The 25434-nt window shown below is 38.9% G+C and overlaps 1 protein-coding gene across 2 annotated transcripts in view; it reads right to left on the bottom strand.

Annotated features, from left to right (window-relative positions):
- The window catches only part of bin1a (bridging integrator 1a), a 28394-nt gene extending 4536 nt beyond the window's left edge, over positions 1-23858 (bottom strand). The window contains exons 1-16 of one of the 2 annotated variants that reach the window (XM_014968594.2): positions 22653-23858; positions 20749-20829; positions 20574-20628; positions 20382-20476; positions 19027-19122; positions 11961-12071; positions 11785-11877; positions 10976-11061; positions 10758-10833; positions 10294-10349; positions 9344-9388; positions 4847-4916; positions 4275-4397; positions 4011-4094; positions 2823-2843; positions 125-511 (exon numbers count right to left, since the gene is read on the bottom strand). In XM_014968594.2, the coding sequence (XP_014824080.2) occupies positions 125-511; positions 2823-2843; positions 4011-4094; positions 4275-4397; positions 4847-4916; positions 9344-9388; positions 10294-10349; positions 10758-10833; positions 10976-11061; positions 11785-11877; positions 11961-12071; positions 19027-19122; positions 20382-20476; positions 20574-20628; positions 20749-20829; positions 22653-22739 (1566 nt within the window). In that variant the 5' untranslated portion in view covers positions 22740-23858. Of the gene's footprint in view, positions 1-118; positions 512-2822; positions 2844-4010; positions 4095-4274; positions 4398-4846; positions 4917-9343; positions 9389-10293; positions 10350-10757; positions 10834-10975; positions 11062-11784; positions 11878-11960; positions 12072-19026; positions 19123-20381; positions 20477-20573; positions 20629-20748; positions 20830-22652 lie in introns of both variants that reach the window. The other variant, XM_088001679.1, reaches the window with a different exon arrangement.
- Positions 23859-25434: the final 1576 nt, after the last annotated feature.

Here is a 25434-nt window from a genome sequence, read left to right on the forward strand (position 1 = left end):
GTCAACATGTATTTACAAAATACATTTACTTAGTTTCTGCATGCTCAATTCTCCTTGTTAATGGTTGATGCATCCACTGTTTTCGTCCAGATGCATCTCTCCATTTTCTTACGTCCGCAGTTACCTGACCCTCTTTTTCATCCAGCTCGGGAGCAGCTGGACTGTTGTCCTCCTCAATCACATCAGACGGAGCCTCGTCAGCAGGTGTTTCAACTGCAGCTGGCTCCTCTTTGACAGGCTGCTCTACTTCGTCACCCCATCCCTCCTGGGCTTCTTCTACTGTATCGTAGTGAGCCGCCTGGCTCCCATCGTCCTCCCATCCCTCCTGCGATGCAGTCACAGGGTCATAGCGAACAGGTTGGGTGCCGTCATCCCCCCAGCCCTCTGAGGCTGCTGCTATGGGATCATAGCGGATGGGTTGTGTACCATCGTCACCCCAGGCCTCTGTAGCAGCAGCAACAGGGTCAAAGTGCTTCTGAGTTTCTTCTTCCTGTGCGTCAGCATCCTCCGACTGAAGGGTAAGGGTCAGTTTTCAAGTGGTCAGAAGAAAAGAACAAGTTGTTTTTTTTTCTATACACAATGAAGGCTGTTAAAAATCAGATGGATATTAAATATTAAAGTGAGGTCAGGATAATTATTGACATTTTCCATGAGTTTGCAGGAAAAAGAACAGCTTAATTAGTTAAATAAAACTTATAAGATCTACCAATTGCAAGGATTTTTACAGAACCCCTCAGGGGATGTGGGTAAAAATAATAATAATAGCAAAAAAAAAAAAAACAGTTGATCTTCATGCACACCAGATATAATAAATATAAAATGGCTGCATAACTTTACGAGAATAAGAATTTGATAATGTCATCTAAAAAAGACTAAAAGAAGACAAGGTAAGTTATATCTCTCATCAAATTTAACATTATTCTCTCATGTGCTTCAAATACAAGAAACCAACATATTTTTTTTACCCATGTTCCCTTAGGGCTTCTGTAGATTTTGTTCAAAAGTCAGGGTTAAACCCTCTGTTCAATGATGACTGCAGTATCAATATTATTCAACCCCATGAAGAGATTTCTTTATATAGATAACATTTTCTTAATTTGTTTATTGCAAACAGCTTGAAGTTTACATATTTTACCAATAAAGCAAATGAAGGTTGAATAATTTTAAATGCAACTGTACAAAGAAGAATGTAGGAGCGAGATCTAATATATAAAAAGGGTTCAAAAGGGTTGGCTTATTGCTTTGTTTCCAAAAAAGTTGCACACTGTGGTGAAAGAATAATTTGTCCTCAAAGTTAAAAATTTGCCCACAGTTAAAATATATTATTTGCATATTAGAGGGAAAAAGATGATGCATTTGTTTCGGTTCAATGTAAAATCTGACAAAAACTTTTTGTCTACTTAATTCATGCAAAATAGGAAGCAAACTAGCAAACTAAACTCTACCGTTTTGCATTCTTGCAAATTAAAAGAACAAAAAGATGAACATTTTGCACCTTTTGCTCATTTCCCACAGATTTAAAACTTTTTGGAAACATGGTTGTATATATGTATATTCATTGTCAAAAGAGGAGTTTAGTCTATAAAAAAAATCAAACAGTAAGTAATGAGGTTAATACTTTACATACTTAAAGTCTTAAAAAAGCATTATTATTAATAATTTCTAATAGAAGAAATTACACACAGAAGTTTTCAATTTATCTGCATTACTTTAATGTGGCACAAATTAGTTTTGCAATTTTTAATTGCAGCAGATTTAAGGATACCCATATTAGGTTACAAGAACTTAGCATAAAGTATTAACCTTTACAGATATTGCTCAGTTATAACCAAAGGTTAAGGAAAAACAGGGAGGGCAGCAGTAACAAGCAGAAATACAAAACAGAAGTATTGTTTCACCTCCAAAACAAATGTTGAATATTTGCGTTGCAGGTGTGGTCTTAGTGCCTTTGTATCATCAGAACATTTCTGAAAAAAAGCTTGCTCTATCTTTAGTTCTGATATACAAGTACACAATGATTTTTGAGACACATCTCTTTTTACAGTGGCAGGATTTTTAAAAAAAGGGTTAGTTGATGGTCACATGGTCTACCAACACGCAAGGCTTGGGGAAGCTGCTTATGAATTCTTGACTAGCAATTTGGATGTTAGCAACTTCACTAAGCTTTTATAAAAAGTAAAAAAATCACAATCCATGTGTGTCACATGTGAGCATGAAGGTCAAGTGTTACATGTTTAGTTATAAAAACATGTGAACACACGAGGACATGAAGGAAAACCAAAGAAAGGAGGGAATTCAGTTACAAATTCTTCCAGACCACACAGATTAAGAACTACATCTTTTTATATTGAAATAAACAAGCGATGTCTGAGTTTTAGTCTCGTACACATTCTGTATTTTATCGCCATGCTGTCAAATCTGAACATGAAACGTGAAACTGCACAGTGAGTCACCCACTTTACTGCTAGTCAGTATTCTGTCAATTTGAAACTGAATTGACTCGAGCACATTCCCAAGTTCAAGTTGTGTTGCAAAGCAATTTCTTCAGTGTTTTGTTACAACATTGAGCACAAAGACAAAACTCACACAGATTTGGGAAAAACAAGCGAGACCAAAAGATGGAAAATGTTTTCTTATATCAAAAGGAAAAATGCAAAAGAAACACAATGGAAAAGACATGGGTGTGACTTGTGAATGGGTTCACAAAGTTAATTAACTCATTGCTACTTCATAGATACATCTTCAAATCTTTCTGTAAGTAACAATTTTGAGCACATTCCATATTTTCTTTATAACCTTTGTACATTTTATGCTATACTTACCCATGAGTCCCAGTTAGCCGGCTGTGGAAAATAGAGAGACAACATGAGCATGACAGTATAATTTTTCATAACTTCTGTTGAATTTAATGTAAAACTTGCACAGCAGGACCCATGCTCTGAAACTACAAGCCCACAGCACTAGATTTAAGAAGAAAAGAAAATAATTTAGGGAGCTCTAAATCATGGAGGATTAATCACTGCACGCATAAAAAAAAGGGTTTGTACAAAATGTGTCAACGACAAAGCCTTCTGGAGCGTCACACAATAATCCAGAAATTCAGAGTACACCTTTTGACTGGTTCTGCTTTCCTTTATTGTTATTATGATGACGATAATTATTTTTCTGATGCCTTAATCTGTCAATTGAGTTTCTTGTTAAGCCGAAGCAATTACTCCGTTCTATTCAGTGTAAATAATTGCAGTGGAACGACTTTGTTTCACCCAAAATGGCGCCAGTCTACACTATCTGTCACGGAAAATCTAAAGTTTCTGAACAGAGGCTTGATACAAACAATCTTTATGTTCAAACCAGCATTTAATCTTCACATGATTTCCACACCTCAAAACATTAATTAAGATAATATGCATTTTTTTCAGACAGAAAATCTCAATCAAATTTCCTTGTATTGATCGCTAGAACGATAATCTATAAATATAAATATAAATAACCAGTATCTATTGGTTACACTACCGTCATATTAGACTTGTCCAGTACTAAAGAGAAACAAATGACATCACAGCAGGGCTACAGTCTGGAGTTCATGCCAAATGTGATCCGTGGATATAGTGCCAAAGCAGAAAGAAGTGGTCACTAGAAGCAGGTCTAAAAAGATCGTCATGCCATCATCCACCTTGGGTTTAGTTGTTTTGGAAAGAAACAGAGCAGGCAAAAACCTCAAACTGTGCCAAGCTTACCAAGCAATTTCATATTCTATCAGACCTGTCATGCTAATTCAGTATATTTTAGGTCAACTGCCATTTGCACAATATGTAGAGCATTTAATATGTCACCAAAAGTTTCATATTTATTTGGCTGACATCTTTAATCGGAACACCAATGTGACAGTGGATGAGTCCATTCATAAATACTGTAAAATAAACCGCAGAACATGAAATTTCTTGTAAAGACTGGCACTTCTTACGGTGGAGGTCTCTACGATCGCTATGTTCATGCCATGAATGGTCCACCTGAGAGACTGTGGAGACTTTGGCTGCTTCACTGAAACACTCCAGGTCCATATCCAACAGGTTGTTGACTGCAGGACTGTCAAACTGACAATGACAGGAACAGGAGCACTCATTGGCTAACTGGGTTTAAAGTTCAACGACTTAGGGAAATAGAATAGAATATGTTTTTGGGAGGCCAGGAATTAAAGGTTGGCTCTTCTGTCCTGGAAAAGAGGAAAGTTAAAGGGCTGGTTTATGGTTTATTGAGAGCTGCTACTCACTTACCTCTGTAGGAGAGGTGACATTGATATCAGGAGCTGCTGCAGCATCAAACAGGTTGATGATGTTCTCAGTTTTTAGTTCCTTAGATGGGGTTACCTTAGGTGGCGGAGGCACTGCTGGTCTTAACTAGAATTTAGGAGAAAAAAGAGAACTTTTAAATTCCCCTGTAGGGTGTCGGTTTGTTAGGTCTATAAGCTCCTGAACTCAAATAACATTTATCCTCTTCTCCTTCCTCTTTAATTAAGAAATCACTACATAAGTTTATGAATCACATTACAACAGGAGACATTGCTATTTATCCTTTCATTCCACAAGTTCAACATTCTGTGGTTTAGATAACCTTTTGCTGCCTCTTTTTCCTTTTTATCTTGTGTTATTTTTTTTATTTCTTGATCACTGACACAGAAACCACGTTTTTTTTATTACGATCTACAAGCATGAACACAATTGAAAATGAAAATTTGCAAAAGAAAAAAAAAATCAATATTATTTGCCCTTTAAAAACAGCAATATTTCATGATACTTTCAGGCCCAACTCTTTCAACTCTGAGAAGGAAACATCTGCGAAAATTCACCTTGGATGGGGATTTGGGGATTGGAGGAGGTCCTCCTGGTCTGAGAGTGTGGTTAGAGTCCTCTCTTTCACTAAGAAAAAAGGACATGAAAAAGACAATAAGAAAGTATAGAAGATGTAGTGGCAAACAGCTGCTCAGCAACAAGAAAGAAAGTATTGAACAGCTTTCAAAAGTTAAACCGACTTGAGGAAGATAGCAGGGCATGCAAGCAGAACATGTCACTGTAAAAGCTGTCATGCAAGAAAAGTGAGCATCCGTTCTCGCCGTCCGTCTCCTACCATGCAAGCAGACTTGGTGCCTCCAGTAAATCCTTATGTGTGAGCAGTGTGAGATGTATGAGGGGCCGTTTAGGACAAAATTTACGTTTTGTCTCTCACACACTACCAAAAACTCTCGCATACTCCAAAAAAGTAGCCACGCACACTCAAAAAAATTACGTTTCGTCTCTCACACACTACCAAAAACTCTCGCATATTCCAAAAAAGTAGCCACGCACACTCAAAAAAATTACGTTTCGTCTCTCACACACTACCAAAAACTCTCGCACACTCAAAAAAATTACGTTTTGTCTCTCACACACTACCAAAAACTCTCGCATACTCCAAAAAAGTAGCCACGCACACTCAAAAAAATTACGTTTCGTCTCTCACACACTACCAAAAACTCTCGCATACTCCAAAAAAGTAGCCACGCACACTCAAAAAAATTACGTTTCGTCTCTCACACACTACCAAAAACTCTCGCACACTCAAAAAAATTACGTTTTGTCTCTCACACACTACCAAAAACTCTCGCATACTCCAAAAAAATAGCCTCGCATACTCAAAAAAATTACGTTTTGTCTCTCACACACTACCAAAAACTCTCGCATACTCCAAAAAAATAGCCACGCACACACAAACGTTAACTTTCTCGCTCACATACACCACTACCAGCTCGCTCACATACACTACCAGCTCGCGCACATACACACAAACGTTAACTTTCTCGCTCACATACACCACTACCAGCTCGCTCACATACACTACCAGCTCGCGCACATACACACAAACGTTAACTTTCTCGCTCACATACACCACTACCAGCTCGCTCACATACACTACCAGCTCGCGCACATACACACAAACGTTAACTTTCTCGCTCACATACACTAACAGCTCGCACATTCACAAACGTTCACTGTCTCGCACACATACACTGCTACCAGCTCGCACATTCACAAACGTTAACTGTCTCGCTCACATACACCACTACCAGCTCGCTCACATACACTACCAGCTCGCGCACATACACACAAACGTTAACTTTCTCGCTCACATACACCACTACCAGCTCGCTCACATACACTACCAGCTCGCACATTCACAAACGTTAACTTTCTCGCACACATACACTGCTACCAGCTCGCACATTCACAAACGTTAACTTTCTCGCTCACATACACTACTAACAGCTCGCACACACACACACACACACACACACACACACACACACACACACACACACAGACGTTTATCTCTCACATACACAAGACTAAAGTTGAACACACACACACAGTACTAAGACTCGTTTTTTGAATGTGTGAGAGCGAGACTTTTTTTGAATGTGTGAGAGTTGTCACGGAAGAGGCGGGACATAATTTTTGGATCAAACTGCGCATGCGTAGATCCTAAACTATAATTTTCAATTTTTGACTCACTGTATGTTGTATTACTTAGTATATTTGTGTTTTTAAATATATATAAATATATTGAAACTATCTTTCAATAGCTACCTTATATTAAACTATGTTAAGGACAAATGTCAAACATAGTGCAAATATTTTGAAAACAAAGTAAAAGATCTTGCAGGTATATTAATCTCCTTCCTCCTTCATCAGAAATGAAAAATTATAAATGCACACTATGTGTTGGGAACCTGTGTTTGTTGACTGACTTTTATTTGTCAGGCTTACGAGACAAAAGCTGAAAAAAGATCGATTTTCTTCGCTTTCAAAATAACACAAAACAGCGAAAAAAGACCTCCACACCGGACCTCGTTTATTTATGTATGTATTTTTATTTTGATAGCTGCCGATTAAACTGAAAGTTACACATTGATATGATCATATGAGTAGTTTTTACCGAGAAATCGATCAGAAGCGCCGTGAAAATGGTCAGATTCACCGGATCCACGTCTCTGGCTGCAATGCGCGCTCCCGTCACAGGGGGAACAGATTTTCACGGGGGAACAGAATTTCTCACAAGACCTCTTAATAATTCCTGTAATGCTGGCACCCAGTGGACAGATTGTACTACAGCAATTTTGCTATTTTTAATCAATCAATCAAATTCATTTATTTCTATAGCACATTTAATCTACAAGAAAATTAAACGTTCTATATATATTTAAAATATATATAGCACAAATATACTAAGTAATAGAACATACAGTGAGTCAACAATCGAAACTTAAGGTTTAGGATCTACGCATGCGCAGTTTGATCCAAAAATTATGCCCCGCCTCTTCCGTGACAACTCTCACACATTCAAAAAAGTCTCGCTCTCACACATTCAAAAAGAGTTTCGCTCTCACACATTCAAAAAACGAGTCTTAGTACTGTGTGTGTGTGTTCAACTTTAGTCTTGTGTATGTGAGAGATAAACGTCTGTGTGTGTGTGTGTGTGTGTGTGTGTGTGTGTGCGAGCTGGTAGCAGTGTATGTGAGCGAGACAGTTAACGTTTGTGAATGTGCGAGCTGTTAGTAGTGTATGTGTGCGAGACAGTTAACGTTTGTGAATGTGCGAGCTGTTAGTGTATGTGTGCGAGACAGTTAACGTTTGTGAATGTGCGAGCTGTTAGTGTATGTGTGCGAGACAGTTAACGTTTGTGAATGTGCGAGCTGTTAGTGTATGTGTGCGAGACAGTTAACGTTTGTGAATGTGCGAGCTGTTAGTAGTGTATGTGTGCGAGACAGTTAACGTTTGTGAATGTGCGAGCTGTTAGTAGTGTATGTGTGCGAGACAGTTAACGTTTGTGAATGTGCGAGCTGTTAGTGTATGTGTGCGAGACAGTTAACGTTTGTGAATGTGCGAGCTGTTAGTGTATGTGTGCGAGACAGTTAACGTTTGTGAATGTGCGAGCTGTTAGTAGTGTATGTGTGCGAGACAGTTAACGTTTGTGAATGTGCGAGCTGTTAGTGTATGTGTGCGAGAAAGTTAACGTTTGTGTGTGTGTGACATTTTAGTATTTTTTTAGTGTGCGTGGCTATTTTTTTGGAGTGTGCGAGAGTTTCTGGTAGTGTGTGAGAGACAAAACGTAATTTTTGGAGTGTGCGAGAGTTTCTGGTAGTGCGTGAGAGACGAAACGTAATTTTTTTGAGTATGCGAGGCTACTTTTTTGGAGTATGCGAGAGTTTCTGGTAGTGTGTGAGAGACGAAACGTAATTTTTTTGAGTATGCGAGGCTACTTTTTTGGAGTATGCGAGAGTTTCTGGTAGTGTGTGAGAGACGAAACGTAATTTTTTTGAGTATGCGAGGCTACTTTTTTGGAGTATGCGAGACTTTTTGGTAGTGTGTGAGAGACAAAACGTAATTTTTTTGAGTATGCGAGGCAACTTTTTTGGAGTATGCGAGACTTTTTGGTAGTGTGTGAGAGACAAAACGTAAATTTTGTCCTAAACGGCCCCTCATAAGATGCATTTGCTGTTGTAGGGAAAATATTCTGCCGCTGATAAACACAAACTCCAAGCTTTAGGTAATTGAAGAGCCGAGCATACACTTGCACATCACTGCTGCAACAGGCAACATTGTCCAGTCGTCATTTCAAAAGGCCAGCCAAGATGCATTTTTGAAAAACCTGTTGCTATAACACTTGAACAGCAACTGCTGAGGAGAATATTCGCTATACATAAGTTGACAGTCGCTCCCATCCACTTGGTGTCAGTCAAAGTTATTAACAACGCAATAAACCTGGAAACGTCTTAAAGTCATCAAATCTCTAAATGTAGTAGCATAATAAGACAGATAGAGAGATAGATGCTTATATTTTATTGTTTGAGATACATTACCAGATCTGATAATGTTATAAAATATTTCACTGAGGCGTTTCCCATGTAATAGTTTGTCCCAGTTGCTGAGGAGTTTTTCCTCACACACACCTTTAGGTGAAGCTCTGCCAACACCATGGAATCATTTCTTTTCAGTTTTATTATTTTTAGAACCTTCAAGGCCCATTTGGGGAGAGAAGCAACATCTTCAGGATTAATTATTGCGGACCGTTCTTGCCTGTTGTGGCATCAAATTAACATGTGCAGGTTTTGCTCTGCTCCTTTTTTAGCTCCAGCTCCAAGCACTCAACTTTCTCATTATGTGAAATCACTACCACAATCAAGCATTGGTTTCCCTGAAATTACCCACATCTGCAGACTGACTGACATACACCAGCTGTACAGACAGGTCAGGTTAGAAGGACAGACAAACATTGTGTCACCGCTGTTACTACAACTGTTGCCAGTTACCTCCTGCTGGGTCCTGACGATGCTGTGCCAAGGTCACTAGTCCTTCTGAAAGGGGAAGTTAAGGTAAGGGGGTTTCTGGGTTACTGCTTGATTTTCCTTTCTTCGCAGTGCTAGATGTATTTATTAATGCTATCTATTTTTTTTTTCATGTTAAACCAAAATAAAATGCAGGTGTCAGTTGACACATATGGCAAGATACGTGCCTTGCGTAAGATATGTGTCGGGTAAGACTGAAACCAGTCGGTCTTACCCAACTGATTTCTTTGTGAAACTTCTCTTCACGTTAATCATGTAATAACCTCATTATCCATAAACATTTATCAAACAAGCAACAAGGTCTAAAAAAAACTGATTTATATGACACAAACCACTAATTATTGTGCTGGGTAAAAGACCAGCCAGAGTTTTTCATCTATCAATGGTCAGGAATACAAAATCAGAGATATACTACCCTGAAAATGATTACTCCGATATGTTTTTCAAAACGATTTGAGCTGCCAATCTAAATCAAGGAACAAAGCAATGCTTCTTGTCAAAAAATAAAAATAAAATAAAATTCTTAAATTCTCTCAGGCATAATCTAAGCTGCTTGTACTACATTGACACTTGTTTGGTTTTATTTATTAAAGTCTTTTAAAAAATGCATGCTGGCAGTATACTAGTGTACTTAGCTTTCCACAAACCTCCTTTTGTTTTATCTTTGTTAATAAATGAGGCCACTGCAGAATCTGTTTCTCATGCTTGAGCTTTGGCTTAAACTCATTTAGAGGTCACCAGTTTATTTGCTAGAAATGGGGCCAACTTGAACCAATATTTCCTGACATTGAGGTCAAGCACACAGTAAATTGAGGGTGTATTTTCTTTTGATCCTTATATACTGTTTCATGATTGTTGCTCATCAAACCCACTAGAAGGCATTTAGGAGTTTTATTAAAATACGAGAAACCAACCTGGTTGTGTCGCTGTTCTCCAATTTCTCCAACACATCATACAAATCCTGATCCAACTGCAAATATATCAGAGAGTGAAAGTGTGAAATGCGACATGCAACACAAAAAAGTATTTCATAATTCCAAAGTATTTTGCCTCATGTGACACCAGTATTACTATGTTGTGCTTTTTTTCTCTTCTCTTTTGTATTTTCTGACAATGTACTGCCAAATGTAACTCCCTTTATTTCCTTGCCTAGTTTTCAATGTTCATTAGACACTATTTACACATCTCATGCTAAGACAGAAGAATAAAACCTGCAGACACTTCAACATGTCTAGATCAACTGATGCGAGACTGTTTCTGTCTCACGTAGTCAACATTTTCCATTACCTACCACCTGATATACTGTGTCAGTAATCTAATCCACTCCCGTATCCACCCTGAGCCCTGTCTGTACTGGAGGTCTGCGGAAGGGTCTTACCCGACTGATTTCCTTGTGAAACTTCTCCTCAAAGCCCGCCAAACTCTGGAAGGTGCTGACATAAAATCCAACACGACTGGAGAAAGCAGAGAGAGAAAAAGATATTAATGTCACTGCTGAATCCAACATGGGTAACTGTAGCATTAATATTTGGTTGGTATCTTAGTGAGCAAATAAAACAATCTAAACAGGCACTTGTATGCAGAAAAATTACACACCTGTTCCAGAGTGAAGGTAACTCTTCTTGCAAGTCAAGATTAATCTCCTCAAACACCTTCTGGGCTCTTTCTAACTCTTCCTCAGCCTGAAATACACAAACAAACAAGCAAACACCCACGTTGTTGGCTAAGACGTGTTAACTTAATTATGTGTTTTCACTCATGCTGCATCCCTGGCGGCCTCGTGAACAGTCTAAGCTTTTCAAATGTATTTGTTTGTATGTATTAAATATATATTTCTTTTATTATTTTAAAGTACTACCTGCTGTAGTATCAAACTAGGTCATTGTTATTACATCACAATGTAAAAAAAAAAAAAAAAAAGTCACGAATACTATTGCACCACGTTTCTTCCATGACGTTCATAAGAGGGTTTTTCAAATCTCAATAATGCAGCTGCAATACAACTCTGATTCCTCATTATGTATCTGTTGACATAGGAGTGGATACACAGACAACAGACAATGAGGTGAAATGTTCACAATACTCTTTAACTGCATATTACATAATCCTGGAAATGTCAATAACAAGAAGTGCTGCACCCAACCAGATGGCGGCTGCAACTTTCCATCCACTACTCATGCACACACTCATACTTGCTAATAGTTCATGTGATTTTTTTTTTTTTTATAAATTATACAAAAACAATATGGACTCATTATTCAATGGAGAATTTATCTAGCACTTTTTTATTTTTAATAGTAAATCAAGTTAAATTCAACTATCTGATATCAGTATTTGTATAAGGACTCGTTCATCACTGATTTCTTTATAAAGTAATCTCACTGTCCATAAACTCTACAGAGTACCTGGCTCTTGGAGAGACTGGTCTGAGCAAGGTTGTGTGCAGACAGGATACCCTGAGCCCAGCCTGGAGTGGCTCTTTCCAACAAGGTGGAAGGCTAAAAAAGTGGAAACATATTTACGTATTAGCCTGTGTTCATTTTATTTGCAATCTATGTTGAAACACATAAATTACATTTACCTTTGTAATTTTAATGCCTCCGTCTTTTTTCTTAGTCTTATGTGTAGCAGCATAGTTATGTCTGGCACTGTCGTAATCCACCATCTTCCTGTCTCTCTTTGCAATGCGAGCCTGAAAGAAAGAAAGAAAGAAAGAAAGAAACAAAGAAAGAAAGAAAGAAAGAAAGAAAGAAAGAAAGATTTTTGATTTTTAACAACACATTTATTTTTCAATAACAATACATTTCAGCATTGATTACTTTTCACAAAAACATTGAATTAAAGACTAGCTTTCTATCATCCACAGAGCACACAACATCATTTAAACACCACAAAGATAAAAACTCTGTTAAGTTATTCATCAATGCAAAAAACATAAACTCTACTTTTACTCTGTTTTTCACCATCAAAATAAACATCTTGTCAACCTTTTCCGCCATAACACCATTTAACTTATTCTTCCTGCTAATATAAATTGAAAATTTTGCCTGTCCAATAAGAAAATTCAACAAATTCCACTTATTGGCTTCCTTTTTTGTATAACCTGCACCAAATATAAAAGCTACTTCAGACCAAGAGACCCCACATTTTTTAAAAACATCCTCTAACAACAAAAACAATGATAAAAGTCGTTTACACTCAAGAAACATATGAAAAATAGTTTCTATTTCCTCACAAAAGGGACAAAATTCATTTATGTCTTTTTTAAATTTTGACAAAAAGCTGTTAACACTCACAGCACCATGCAGAATCCTCCACTGTAAATCACTTACCCTCTTACTCAAGGGGGGCTTATAAAGAACCCTCCATATTGGTTTCTGATTATCTGTTACTTTGAACTTATCTCTCCAAACAGTATCAGTTCTTCCACTCAACTGTTTCTTATTCAACCCTTGAACAACCAATTTATAAAAAAAATTTCCATTCAACATGCAAAAAATAAAATTTTTCTGAGTGAACAAAAGAGGACCAGTCAAATCTGAGAAATCAATATTTAGTCCCATCTCTGGAAAAGGATCCGTAGAATCAGGGAGTTCTTCTCCATTATAACAGTCCACCAGCATCTGTTTCTCATCCAAAGTCAGTTTTCCAAGCCACCGGTCTAAAATAGTCTTCATGACTCGAATCGATTTTATCCCAAGCAGGGAAGCAGTTGCCTCTGTGTTTTGAAGTTCTGGTCCAGCCGTTTCCACAAGATGTCTTAATTTCAGAACTTTATTCTGAAGTAATCTTCTTGACAAACCAACTTCATCTTCTAAAGCCAAACGTGCCTCAAAAAATAAAGGTTCTTCTAGAAGCCAAAACAAAGACACAGTTGGTTCCAGTCTTTTCCATTCAAAAATTGTCCATGCCCTAAACACACTTTTATAGAACATTGACATTTCATATAAACACAGCAGTTTGCAGTTTAATAAAAACAACGAACCATCTAAATCAAAACCTCCTATTCTTTTCAAAACAATGCTTGTTATTGGTTTCCAAAAAACATCCTCCTCCCTCCCCATTAGATATTTCTGAATAAACTGTAACCTGAACGTGGCAGTCCTGCTCTCTAGATGAACCAACCCCTGCCCACCTTCCTCTTTAGGTAAGAAGAGCACTGCCTGAGATACCCAGTGTTTGTCATCCCAAAAAAACTTAAGCATACAAGATTGAATTCTATTAAGTAACCCAACAGGTGGTTCTAAACATGCTACTTTATGCCACAATAATGAAGCAATTAAATTATTTATGATGAGCACTCTCCCTCTATAAGACATCTGCGGTAACAACCATCTCCACTTCTTTAACCTTCCCTCTACTTTCTCCATCACTCCCTCCCAATTCTTTTTTTCTGTGTCCTCGTCCCCCAAATATACACCAAGATATTTCAAACCCCCTCTTTTCCATTTCAAACTACCTGGAAGCTGAGGAAGTCCAAGAAACCAACTTCCTATTGCCAGAGCCTCACTCTTAGCCCAATTGACACGAGCGGCTGATAATTTTGAAAATAGATCAACAATTCTACCTAGATTATTCACTTCTTCTTGATTTTTAACGATAACAATGACATCGTCAGCATAAGCTGATAAAGAAAAAGATACATTGCACCCTGGTAAAGCTAGTCCCTCAATATGTGACCTGATTTTCTTCAACAGTGGTTCAATAGAAAGAGCATATAACATTCCGGACAAAGAACAACCTTGTCGAACACCCCTTGTGACTCTAAAAGGTTTACACAAACACCCATTAATTTTCAGTACACTCTCAATATTTTCATATAGAACCATAATCTTGGCAATAAATCCAGAGCCGAGACCAAACCTATCCAGCACCTTCCACAGGTAACTGTGCTCAACTCTGTCAAAAGCCTTTTCCTGGTCCAAAGAAACCAAACCAGCATCACATCCCAATGATCTGGAGACGTCCAAAATGTCTCTAATTAAAGAAATATTATCAAACATCGATCTACCAGGGACACAATAAGTTTGTGTTTGATGAATAACTTGATCCATCACCTTTTTCAGTCTGTTTGCCAGGACCTTCGACAACAGTTTATAGTCTGTACACAACAGAGAAACAGGTCGCCAGTTTTTAATCTCCTGGAGATCACCTTTCTTTGGCAGCAACGTAAGAACTGCTCTCCTGCAGCTCTGAGGTAGAAATCCTTCAGCAAAACTCTCCTCAAAAACTTCCAACAGGTCAACGCAGAGGTCAGACCAGAAAGCTTTGTAAAATTCACTGGGAAGTCCATCGATGCCAGGCGCTTTCCCTCCTTCCATACTAGGGCTGTTGTAAACGAATATTTTAGTAATCGAGTAATCTATCGATTATTCTTACAATTAATCGAGTAATCGGATAAAAAAAATTATAAAATGAAATATTGGTAAATCTGGCATAATACCGATGTTACTATCAGATATCAATATCAGTCCAATTTTTCATATTTGAGCATCCCTAACAGTTGCTTTTTTGTAGTTTAGAAAACTAACCTGTAACAATAATAGCTCACTTTCTAAGTTAACCAGAAGAAAAGTTATAGAAAAATCTGAAATTATATTGAATTTAATAACAAAGAGGCAGGCTCACAAATATGCTTATAAAAAATGTCTACAATCCAGCTTTTAGTTTATGTATTCATCTTCAGTGAGTTTAATAGATTAATTAAACTCACCTTGCCACCTAACCTGTCACGCTTTGGGTTTGAAAATACGGGAAATGCCGCCTGGAGTGGGAGGAGAGGGCGAATGAACGAACGTAAGATGGGGTGGAGGGGAGGAAATAGACCAGCGGACTGACGAACCGTTAGACCGGGGGACGAACACGGGGGGAAGCAATACGGGATATTTACGACACCTTCACTGGTCACACTCAGAAACTCATCTACCAGCCATGTACGATGCGCTCCGCCACCCGTTTCTTCAGACCGGGATATGAAATTTATTGTGCGGTTCGTCGGTAAAGCTACATTTACACGGTAAGCATCAGCTACTCAGCCGCCCGCCCTGTTCAGGCTATCCGCTCACCTCAGCGCTCTTCCCGCCGTTCGCTTTCAACCAGCAGCCCCGGAGGAGAAATGCTGCCGTACTCCAGGCATTCCCCCAGTCATTTTAAGGATGCTTATTGGTTCCCCAAAAACGATAAAAAGTCGGGCATTATCATCAATCAATAAAATCCCCATGGGCCAATCTTGAAGATTGGACTTTATGCCGCTGAGACTTAGCTTTTGTCAACAACTCAGAGGCGGAAGTGAGAGCTCCGCGCAACGCAAATGAAGTCCCGGCCGGAACACGGTGCTCTAACTAATAAAACATAAATTAACGAAGCTTCGAGGCAGGTAAATTTTCCTCGAGGAATTTTAGTAATCGAGGTATTCGAATCATTCGAGGAATCGTTTCAGCCCTAATACTTTGCAGTGCAGCATGAATCTCCTCAAGAGTTATAGATTCCTCCAACTCCTTGGCAAAATCTGAAGAAACTCTTGGAAGATCATTGCAAAAGTCGTTGAAACTGTCTTCATCTTCAATGTATTCAGAGCTATACAGATCTGCATAGAAATCAGCTGCTCTCCGCCTGATGTCACCGTCTGCAGTCAAAAGAACATCCGCAGCTGATTTTAAACCATGCATGAACTTGCACTGTCCTTGCTTCTTTTCCAATGAGAAGAAAAACTTGGTTGGAGCATCCATTAAAGCAACTTTCTGAAAACGGCATCGAACTAACGCTCCCTGTGTCCTTGAACCCAGCAAATCAGCCAAAGCAGCTTTTTTTGACTTGAGGTTCTCAAAACAACCTCGATCTCCTGTGGATTGTGCAGAAGCCTGCAACTCCATTATTTCAATCTCCAGATCTCTAATAGACTTGGTTAAACTAGATGAAACATTGACAGTGTACTGTTGACATAGTTCCTTAATTTCAACCTTCCCACGATCCCACCACTGCCTTAAAGATACAAAATCCTCTTTTCTGGTTTTGTGCACTCTCCAAAAAAAAATAAAAGCCTCCTTAAAATTAGTGTCCAATAACAAAGCAGAATTAAAATGCCAATAGGCAGACTTATGTTTGATGTTGGCAATAAAAACACTACAAGAAACCAACGCATGATCTGAAAAACTTACAGGATGAATGTTACAATTTTTAAAAATTCCAAAATTATGTCTAAAACTATACATTCTATCCAACCTCGCTGCAGAAAAGAAATTATCTGTATTTCTAGCCCAAGTATACTGTCTTTTTTGAGTATGCATTTCTCTCCAAACATCAACCAAAGAAAACACATCAATCAAATGTTTTAAGAGAGTTGTCGAAGCTGGATGAGGTTCAAAATGATTCCTATCCAACTGATCGTTTTCTGTACAGTTAAAGTCTCCCCCCAAAAAAAGAAAATCATCCATGTCACATTTACATAAAACATCTTCAAGTTTATGTAGAAAAAAACCCTCTCTCGTCTTGTATTTGGAGCATACACATTTACAAACACAATATTAAAACATTCATATTTTGCTTTCACCACCAATAATCTACCCTTGATCACCTCCTCAAACTCATAAGACACTGGTAGAAAATTTTTTGAGAACAAAATTGCAACTCCTCCACTGGCCTGGTTTAAATGACTTAAAATAATTTCTCCTCCCCATTCTCTCCTCCAATCTATTTCATTTAAACAATCACTGTGTGTTTCTTGTACCATTAGCACATTTATACGTTTTAAATTCATTAAATCAAACACACTCACTCTTTTCCTCACATCTCTGGCTCCATTCAGATTCAATGTAGAAACTCTGAAGTCATTCATTACCAAAGATGGAAGGACTAACAGTAAAATAAAAAATAAACATTTAAACTTCAAACTCATCATCTTTGTTGAATTCTTGCTTAAGTTTCCCGATCAATTTTTTTAACCGGTAAACTTCTTTTTCATCATACCCTCCTTTTCTCTTACTGTTCAACTGTGATCTCACATGCATAAGAAACAGTTTCTTGTCTGGAAAGAAATCTTCAACTCTCACATTTTTCATATTCTTTGTAACTCTCAAAAAATGTTTAACATTTTGCACACCATAACCTTTCCTGTGTTTACTTAGACCAGGTGAAAAGAAACTGGCCAAACTGTCTTCAGTCCAACTTTCATCATCACCTTCCTCTTCCTCATCCATATTGCTTTCTGATTCTAAAACTTTTCCTGAACATTCCAATTCTGTATCTCCCACATCAATTTCGGTTTGAGAACCAACAAAACTTTCAGAAACTTTTCTTTTTCTAGACATTTCAAAACCCCCTTCCTCTGGTGTTTGACTGCATCCCTCCACCACTGTTTCTTCAGCATTTGTTTTTCTCTGAAGAGGCATTAGTAAACTTTGACTTTGTTCCTCTACACTGTCATCTTCCTGCTTTTCTTGTGAATCATTCACCATTTGATTTTTCAAGATCGGTTCATCATCCTCTAGCACATCTTTTTCAAGCACTTCTCTTTCACTTTGAGCATTATTTTCAGACATCTGCCCTTCTGTATCTCTTATCTCTACACTCTCTGAACTTGTAGCCTCAGCTTGATTTGGTAAATTTTCACCTTCTTTATCTTGAATTTGCTCCGCATTCTCAGATGATTGTTTTTTTTCCAGGACACGCCCGAACCAAGTGACCGACTTCCCCGCAACCAAAACACACCAAAGTGCCCGAGTTTACATAAATAGCGTAATCAAACTCATCCACTCGCACATTAAGCACCAAGTTAAGATCTTCATTCTTTTTATTCAGAATCATTAGGACTTGCCGTCTGTGAGAAACAACGTGCTTCAACTATGGAGACTTACAACCTGACGGCATTTTTCTGATCGCGGAAACAATTTTTCCATGCCGCGACAATTCTCTCACCAACAATTCATCACTAATGAACGGGGGTATATTCCCAATCGTAACTTTTTTAGCTGGCATACTCAAAGGGGAAACGGACAAAAAAACATCATTCACAATAATGCCTTTCTCAATCACTTTGTTTGCCTTCTCCACGCTGTCAACAAAAATAACCACAGCGCTGTTCATCCGAGCAGCAGATTTAATGCTGCTACAACCTACAACTTCTCCCACCGCCAAACTACAATCCTCTACTGTCATAGTGGGACTAATGGGTAAGATCTTCAAAACCATGTTGTCTCGTAAGTTTGGTCAAATCCATTTCCGGCATTTTGCCAAAAAGGCAAAAATGCCGGTGTTACTCACAGAAAAGTAACCAATTACACTCAACCCAACTCTACAACCACCCTATTTTAAGAACAAAACTTAAAGAAAACCCAACAAACATAGAACAAACAAGTTAGAAATTCTCAATCTCCCAGCTCTCTCTCCACACGCTCCTCCACCAACTCCCAGCATGCAGTGCGAAAGAAAGAAAGAAAGAAAAAAACTACAGTAAGTGTTGAGCTGCAGACAGAACCTTCATCAGTACAAGTTTTACTCTTTACTTGGATCTCAGTTTAGTAAAATATGCATAGCCTGCTTCATCTATAATACTCTGGGTTTACGAATTACATTCAAATCAATCCAGGGTGCCAGTGGATCGGCGACTAATGCAACGAATCCTGGGTTGAGGTCATGAATTCACAGCTTACCTTAATATCAGGGAACTGACCCAGGTAGGTATCCATGGAGATCAGAGCGTGATCAACCAACTTCTGATGGTAATCAGTCCAAAGCACATCACAGTCCTGCATGATGGATTGACATGCACAGTCATTAACAATAACAGAAGGCATGCCGTTAGAATCTAATATCAGTGTTGCACATTTACAAAGTCATGAGGAGCGGCATGGTCAGTCTTTTTTTTTTTTTTTGATCATGTTTTTTTGTATGTGGTTTTAAAATGCTAAGAAAAAGAACTACATTGTAAAAATAGCTTAATTTATCACAAATTCTTCTGCCTCTCCGCTGTTTATTTAGGTCAGGCTTCAAAGAGGCATTGTTGATCCCTCTTGTATTTGCTTTTAATATTTTGATGTAAAACACAAAATTATTTATTTCCCCTCTATCATTTTAAACCAAACATGCATTGGGAATCAGGGAATCATGCTATTGTAAATAATACTTTCCTTTTGAAGTGCAGGCATGCTTAAGGTGTGTAAACACTCCTAGAGCTGCTCTTAAACACATTAGAAAGCTATCAGTCCATCTTCTTTACTTCACCAAAGAAAACACATTGCCTTGTTCAAATTTAAATTGAACAAAAATGTCAAACATCAGATTTTATTGAACCATCTATTCCATCCACCCTGACAATGTTTCAACCACTTTTAGTATCCAAATGTCCCTTCCTCCTGTGTCGTTTAAATACAAAGCATATTTTCCTTCTTTGCGTTTTAACTAAGGGGTGAATAAAAGTCATGCTACAGCTATGTTGCTCTAGCCTTGTACAAAAAATGAATGCAAGATCAAACAGTGGACACCCCTTTTATTTTTCCTGATGCAAATATTTCTTTTATTGCTGTTCAAAGTCAGAGCCAGTCCAGATTATTCTAAAATATATTGTAGTACTGCTGCTACATTTTAAGACCACCATGTTTCATTGCTTGACCCTTCTTTTCTCTCACAGTAAGCACAAATTCTTACTGCTCGATAAAATTATATTTGCAGTGATCTGTGGCGTACATTTTCTTAGTCTTTATCATTGCTATGTTTAGAATTCAATATTGTAAATGCTGTAAAAATGATTCATAGAATATTATGCTGCTAAATAAATAAAACTAAAATGAATGCCCCATGTATTTCTAGCCATCTACACCTCTGCTTTACACTGGTTTTTGCAGCTGTTGCTAGCCAGAATCTTTGTAGTAGCCAGCAGGATAGATTTTTCACACCTAGTCTGCTAATGTTAGTTCTGACCTCTGAGTGAAAAGAAATTCATCTCCTCATGCAGACACAAAGACCATTGTGGTGTACTTCAGCACAATAAAGAAAAATCATTTCTGACCTCCAGAATAGAATCCACTTCATTCTTGCCATACCAGTCCGGCTCATACATGTCACCTAGACATGCCTGTAGATTCTTGGAGGACTCGTGCATAGCTAAAACACATGAACAAAAAGCAAATAAGCGGAAGTGATTTTTTTCTTTCCCCCATTGATGGTCAGACTTGCTTGACTTGGATGGATGTGACCGTACCTCTAACTGCCTCAAGGTATGCTCTTAGGTCCCTCTGGAGTTTGCTGCCTTCAGTCTGAGGATGAGGTTTAACATAAGTCCATAGTTAAAATATGTGTCACAGCTGTTTAACTAATGTTGCACTGATTTATTCAGTAACTTGCACATATAACGAAGTGTATGCATGTAGGCTCACATATTGCTTGTTGAAGTTGATGACCCACTCCTCAAAAGCAGCATCTTTGGTCTCATCTGCTTTGCCAAGCTTCTGTAGAACCTGTCAAACAAAGAAATGAGTGATCAAAACCAGGGAAATGATAACATTAGATGGATCAGTAAGCATAACATTGAGAGGGCATGTAACCACCACAAACCTTGATGCATTTTAATTGGATTTTATGTGATTGACAACACAAAGCAGCATATAAATGTAGAGTGGAAAAAAATAAGACAGATATTTTCAAAATGTAAAAAGAGAAGAGCTGAGCTACACTTGTGCGCTCACAAGAACTGACTATGATGGATTGCATAGTCATCTTTTTCTGTAATTACAGCTGCAAATTCTCTGCAGTATGTCTATACAAGCTGTGCACATCCAGAGAGGGAACATTTTCCCCGTTGATTTGTGATGAACAGGTCAACCTCAGTCAGACTGGATGAAGAGTGTCTGTAAATAGAGATGTTTTTAAATTTTGTGCACGTTTTCCAATTTGAATTATGTTTGGGATTCGGCATCTCCACAGCATATGGCAACCACAGTATGCCACAGAGGAGATGGTGGGTGATGTGCAGTTAGTTTTCTGCCATGTATAACACTTTGCTTGTTGGCTGAAATGTTTTGCCCTTTTTTGACCCATGAAATGTATGTACTTGCTTAGTGTGTAAACTTCATGACTTTGTGGAAAACTGCAAATGGGTAGTCTACTGGCTTCTTTTGAAAATTGAATGTCTTCTTTGCAGATTTTCATAAAAATTAGATTTATATGGAGCATTATAATGTTTACTTTTTTCCACAACAGCTACCTGAACTATAGCTCACTGCTCCTCCTCTAGAGATTTCATGGAGAAGTTGGTTGTTTCTGATGAATGTTCTCCTTGCCAGGACCGCCGGCCTTGTGGATCACCATACTTAGTATATTTGCATTTATGTCATACCATTTTAGTTTAATAAATGTAACTGTGTTCAATGATTAATTTGTTCACAAATGCTCTCTAAAACAAATCTCTGATGCCACAAATGGACTTTGTTAACTAATTGAGTGACTGTGGGTGCATTTGGTTACTGGATTTTATGAATTGTAGCCAAAGGGCAGAATATAAATGCATGTCACAGTTTTCAGAGTTTTTTTTTTCTTTTTCATTAAAGCAACTTATTTGTACAGTTAGGCAGTTATTTGCGTCAATTTATCACATAAAATCCCACCAGAATACATTAGCATTTGTTGTTTTGTGGCAACATGCAAATATGTTAATAAGGTTTTACTATTTTTGCAAGGCATATGACAGTGAAGGACATCTAGGCACATAATAAACACTCAATTACATTAAACGGGAAAATGCGCAGTCGTCCTGCATAGATAAAGTAGCAAAACATCTGCCCTGTTCCTATTTATACATGTGTTTTGGATGACCAACAGCGCCACCTCGCATTCATTCTGCGCAACGTGCAGGTGCTTGAAAGCACAGGCCTATTATATGTCACTTCCTGCAGAAAGCGTAAGTGTTTAATGCTGAAATGATACACAGTGTACACGAGTGGAGCTTAAATGAGAAAAATCCACTCGTTTAGCTGTTTGTATACCATCGGGTTTTTAAAATACCAGGCATATAAGACTAAAATATGCGTGAGCCTACACTGAGATGCACTTTATAAGCAATTTGCACGTGTCCATCGATAGAATATTTAAGGACAGGACATATTTAAAACGAACAACCACAAACACATCATCCTTGTTCTTATTATGATGTCGTGATGCGACACTGCGCCTCAGCAGAGGATGCGGCAGCGCTGCTCCGTAGCGCGTAAAAGGCCTAACCACCATAATTCCCCATGTATTTTTTATTTTTTTTTAAACAGGCAGATGGCGGGGCACATATTACCTTTTCCTGGGCTCTGGTGAGCTTTTTCTGAACGTTGCTGGCCACTTTCCCAGCTGTCAGCCCCTTCCCCAAATTCAGCTCAGCCATCTTGCAGCGCAGATCAGTCTTTGGATGCAGGAGGGAAGGAAATTGATCGCTTGGACCGCTACGGCGACCGCTGAGGCAAATGCATCAATGTCCAAATAGGAAAAAGACGATGACAAATGCAAATTGGAGATGATTCCCCCCCCCCCCTTCTATATAATAATGATGATGATGTGTGGGCAAAGCGTGATTGTAGCCTGTTCTCTGTAATGTTGGGCTGTTGTACGTGTGCGCGCGTCCCTGACAGAGGAGGAGGATGCTGAGCGATGATCTTAAAGGTACAGATACTCTCGTTTTTCCTCTTGTCTGCACGGAAAAACTGAACACCTATGTAAACGTACGCAAAATACAAACAGACAGGGAAAATTCATGAACTCTGTTTTTACTTTTATAAAAATTTGAAGCGAGAGCGAAGAGGTATTAATTTCCTTTCAAAATCTAAAGTGAACATGAACTGTTTTTATCAGTTTTTTTTTTTTTTTACGGTAGTAGTGCGGCATTACAGCTTGAGTCAGCTATTAATATTATATAACATGAAGGATCATGACAGGCTTTTTTTTTTTTCCTAAAGTAGGCTGTCTCTAAAGAGCAACTCATCTGTTAAATGAATCGGTTATTTGAATTCCCTAAAACATATTTAAACAAGCTATTCAAGTATAGCTGTATAAAATATGTGTTTTCGAAAAGCACAGGTTAGAAAGAATTGCAGTTCGATCAGAATAGATTTAAAGTGTAACTGAAACCTGTAAAATACTCTATGATTTTTATATGTTTTATATTCTGCTAACGTCCATTCGTTTTATTTATTTATTTTTTATTTATTTATTTTTTATTTTCACAACGTTCTTGCGTCAGGTTGATAATAATTAAGACTGATGTCCCAGCAGCTCAAGAATAAAAACCTGCTTCAGCACCACACGAGCTGACAGCTCCGCTTTCTCATCAAGCAGCACTTTGAACCCCCGCTGTCTTTTCTAATAGGGTCAGTATTGAAGCAAGTTCAACAAAACAACAGGTTTGATCTTGTTCAAAATGTACACTTCCAAACAAGTAGCGAACTATTCTCCAGGAGGGGGCGCTACCAGCACGTCACTTGTTTTCCCCAACCTTTAATTTATTGTGGGGTGGAACAGACAGAACAAGCAGTGTGATCAGACGGAAAAGAGTACAACAAGCGAAAGTCCACGATGGTTGATCTATTTAATAGTCAAGTGATGAAATTCTATGGAGTTCTGTGTATGAAATCTAAACTTTTAGGTGTAGATAGACAACAGAAGCACTGGAAACCAAAAATAAATACATTTGAATTTTACATATGCTGCCTGAAAGAAGGGCACCACATTTGCGGGTGTTTCCATTATCCATTGGTAGCGCTACTGGTAAACAGGTGGAGTTGAGTTAAATTGGAGCTCTCCTAGGTCCTGAACTCACAGGAACAGACAGGCAGCAGTCTGTTTGGTTTTTTTACGTCTCCACCGTGAGGATGCGGGGTGTAATTATAAATGTGTTCCACAGTGGAGCTTGACAGGATGCTAGAGAGAACCTCTGTTTATACATGAGAGGCGGGGGAAAACAAATGGTGTGTGAAGGCGTCGTTTCAGGGTATCACCCAGTCTCCAGTATGACGCAGTGTAAGAAAACAACAACAAAGAAAGACGGAACCTCCCAGCCAGCATACCCATGTGGGCCCCATATGGGATAAAAGTGGGCTGCCAATATGGGCCCCAAATGGGTTTGTCCGCGGGTTCCATGGTGGCCCCACATGGGTTTGCCCAGTTAGATTTAAATGGGTGCTGACTGGGTTTTGAGTGGGGCCCAGATGGGTAACTTACATGAGGCCCATCTGGGCCCCACTTGGGAGCTTTCATTAATTTTTACCTGGGCCCCAACTGGGTCTAAACTGGGCTAGAATATGGGTACCAAGTGGGTTTGTCCGCGGGTTCCATGGTGGCCCCACATGGGTTTGCCCAGGTAATTTAAATGGGTGCTGACTGGGTTTTGAGTGGGGCCCAGATGGGTAACTTACATGAGGCCCATCTGGGCCCCACTTGGGAGCTTTCATTAATTTTTACCTGGGCCCCAACTGGGTCTAAACTGGGCTAGAATATGGGTACCAAGTGGGTTTGTCCGCGGGTTCCATGGTGGCCCCACATGGGTTTGCCCAGTTAGATTTAAATGGGTGCTGACTGGGTTTTGAGTGGGGCCCAGATGGGTAACTTACATGAGGCCCATCTGGGCCCCACTTGGGAGCTTTCATTAATTTTTACCTGGGCCCCAACTGGGTCTAAACTGGGCTAGAATATGGGTACCAAGTGGGTTTGTCCGCGGGTTCCATGGTGGCCCCACATGGGTTTGCCCAGGTAATTTAAATGGGTGCTGACTGGGTTTTGAGTGGGGCCCAGATGGGTAACTTACATGAGGCCCATCTGGGCCCCACTTGGGAGCTTTCATTAATTTTTACCTGGGCCCCAACTGGGTCTAAACTGGGCTAGAATATGGGTACCAAGTGGGTTTGTCCACGGGTTCCATGGTGGCCCCACATGGGTTTGCCCAGGTAATTTAAATGGGTGCTGACTGGGTTTTGAGTGGGGCCCAGATGGGTAACTTACATGAGGCCCATCTGGGCCCCACTTGGGAGCTTTCATTAATTTTTACCTGGGCCCCAACTGGGTCTAAACTGGGCTAGAATATGGGTACC

The sequence above is a fragment of the Poecilia mexicana genome, unplaced genomic scaffold, assembly GCF_051168715.1.
Source record: "Poecilia mexicana isolate PSO_F unplaced genomic scaffold, ASM5116871v1 scaffold_2, whole genome shotgun sequence".
NCBI classification, from domain to species: Eukaryota; Metazoa; Chordata; class Actinopteri; order Cyprinodontiformes; family Poeciliidae; genus Poecilia; species Poecilia mexicana.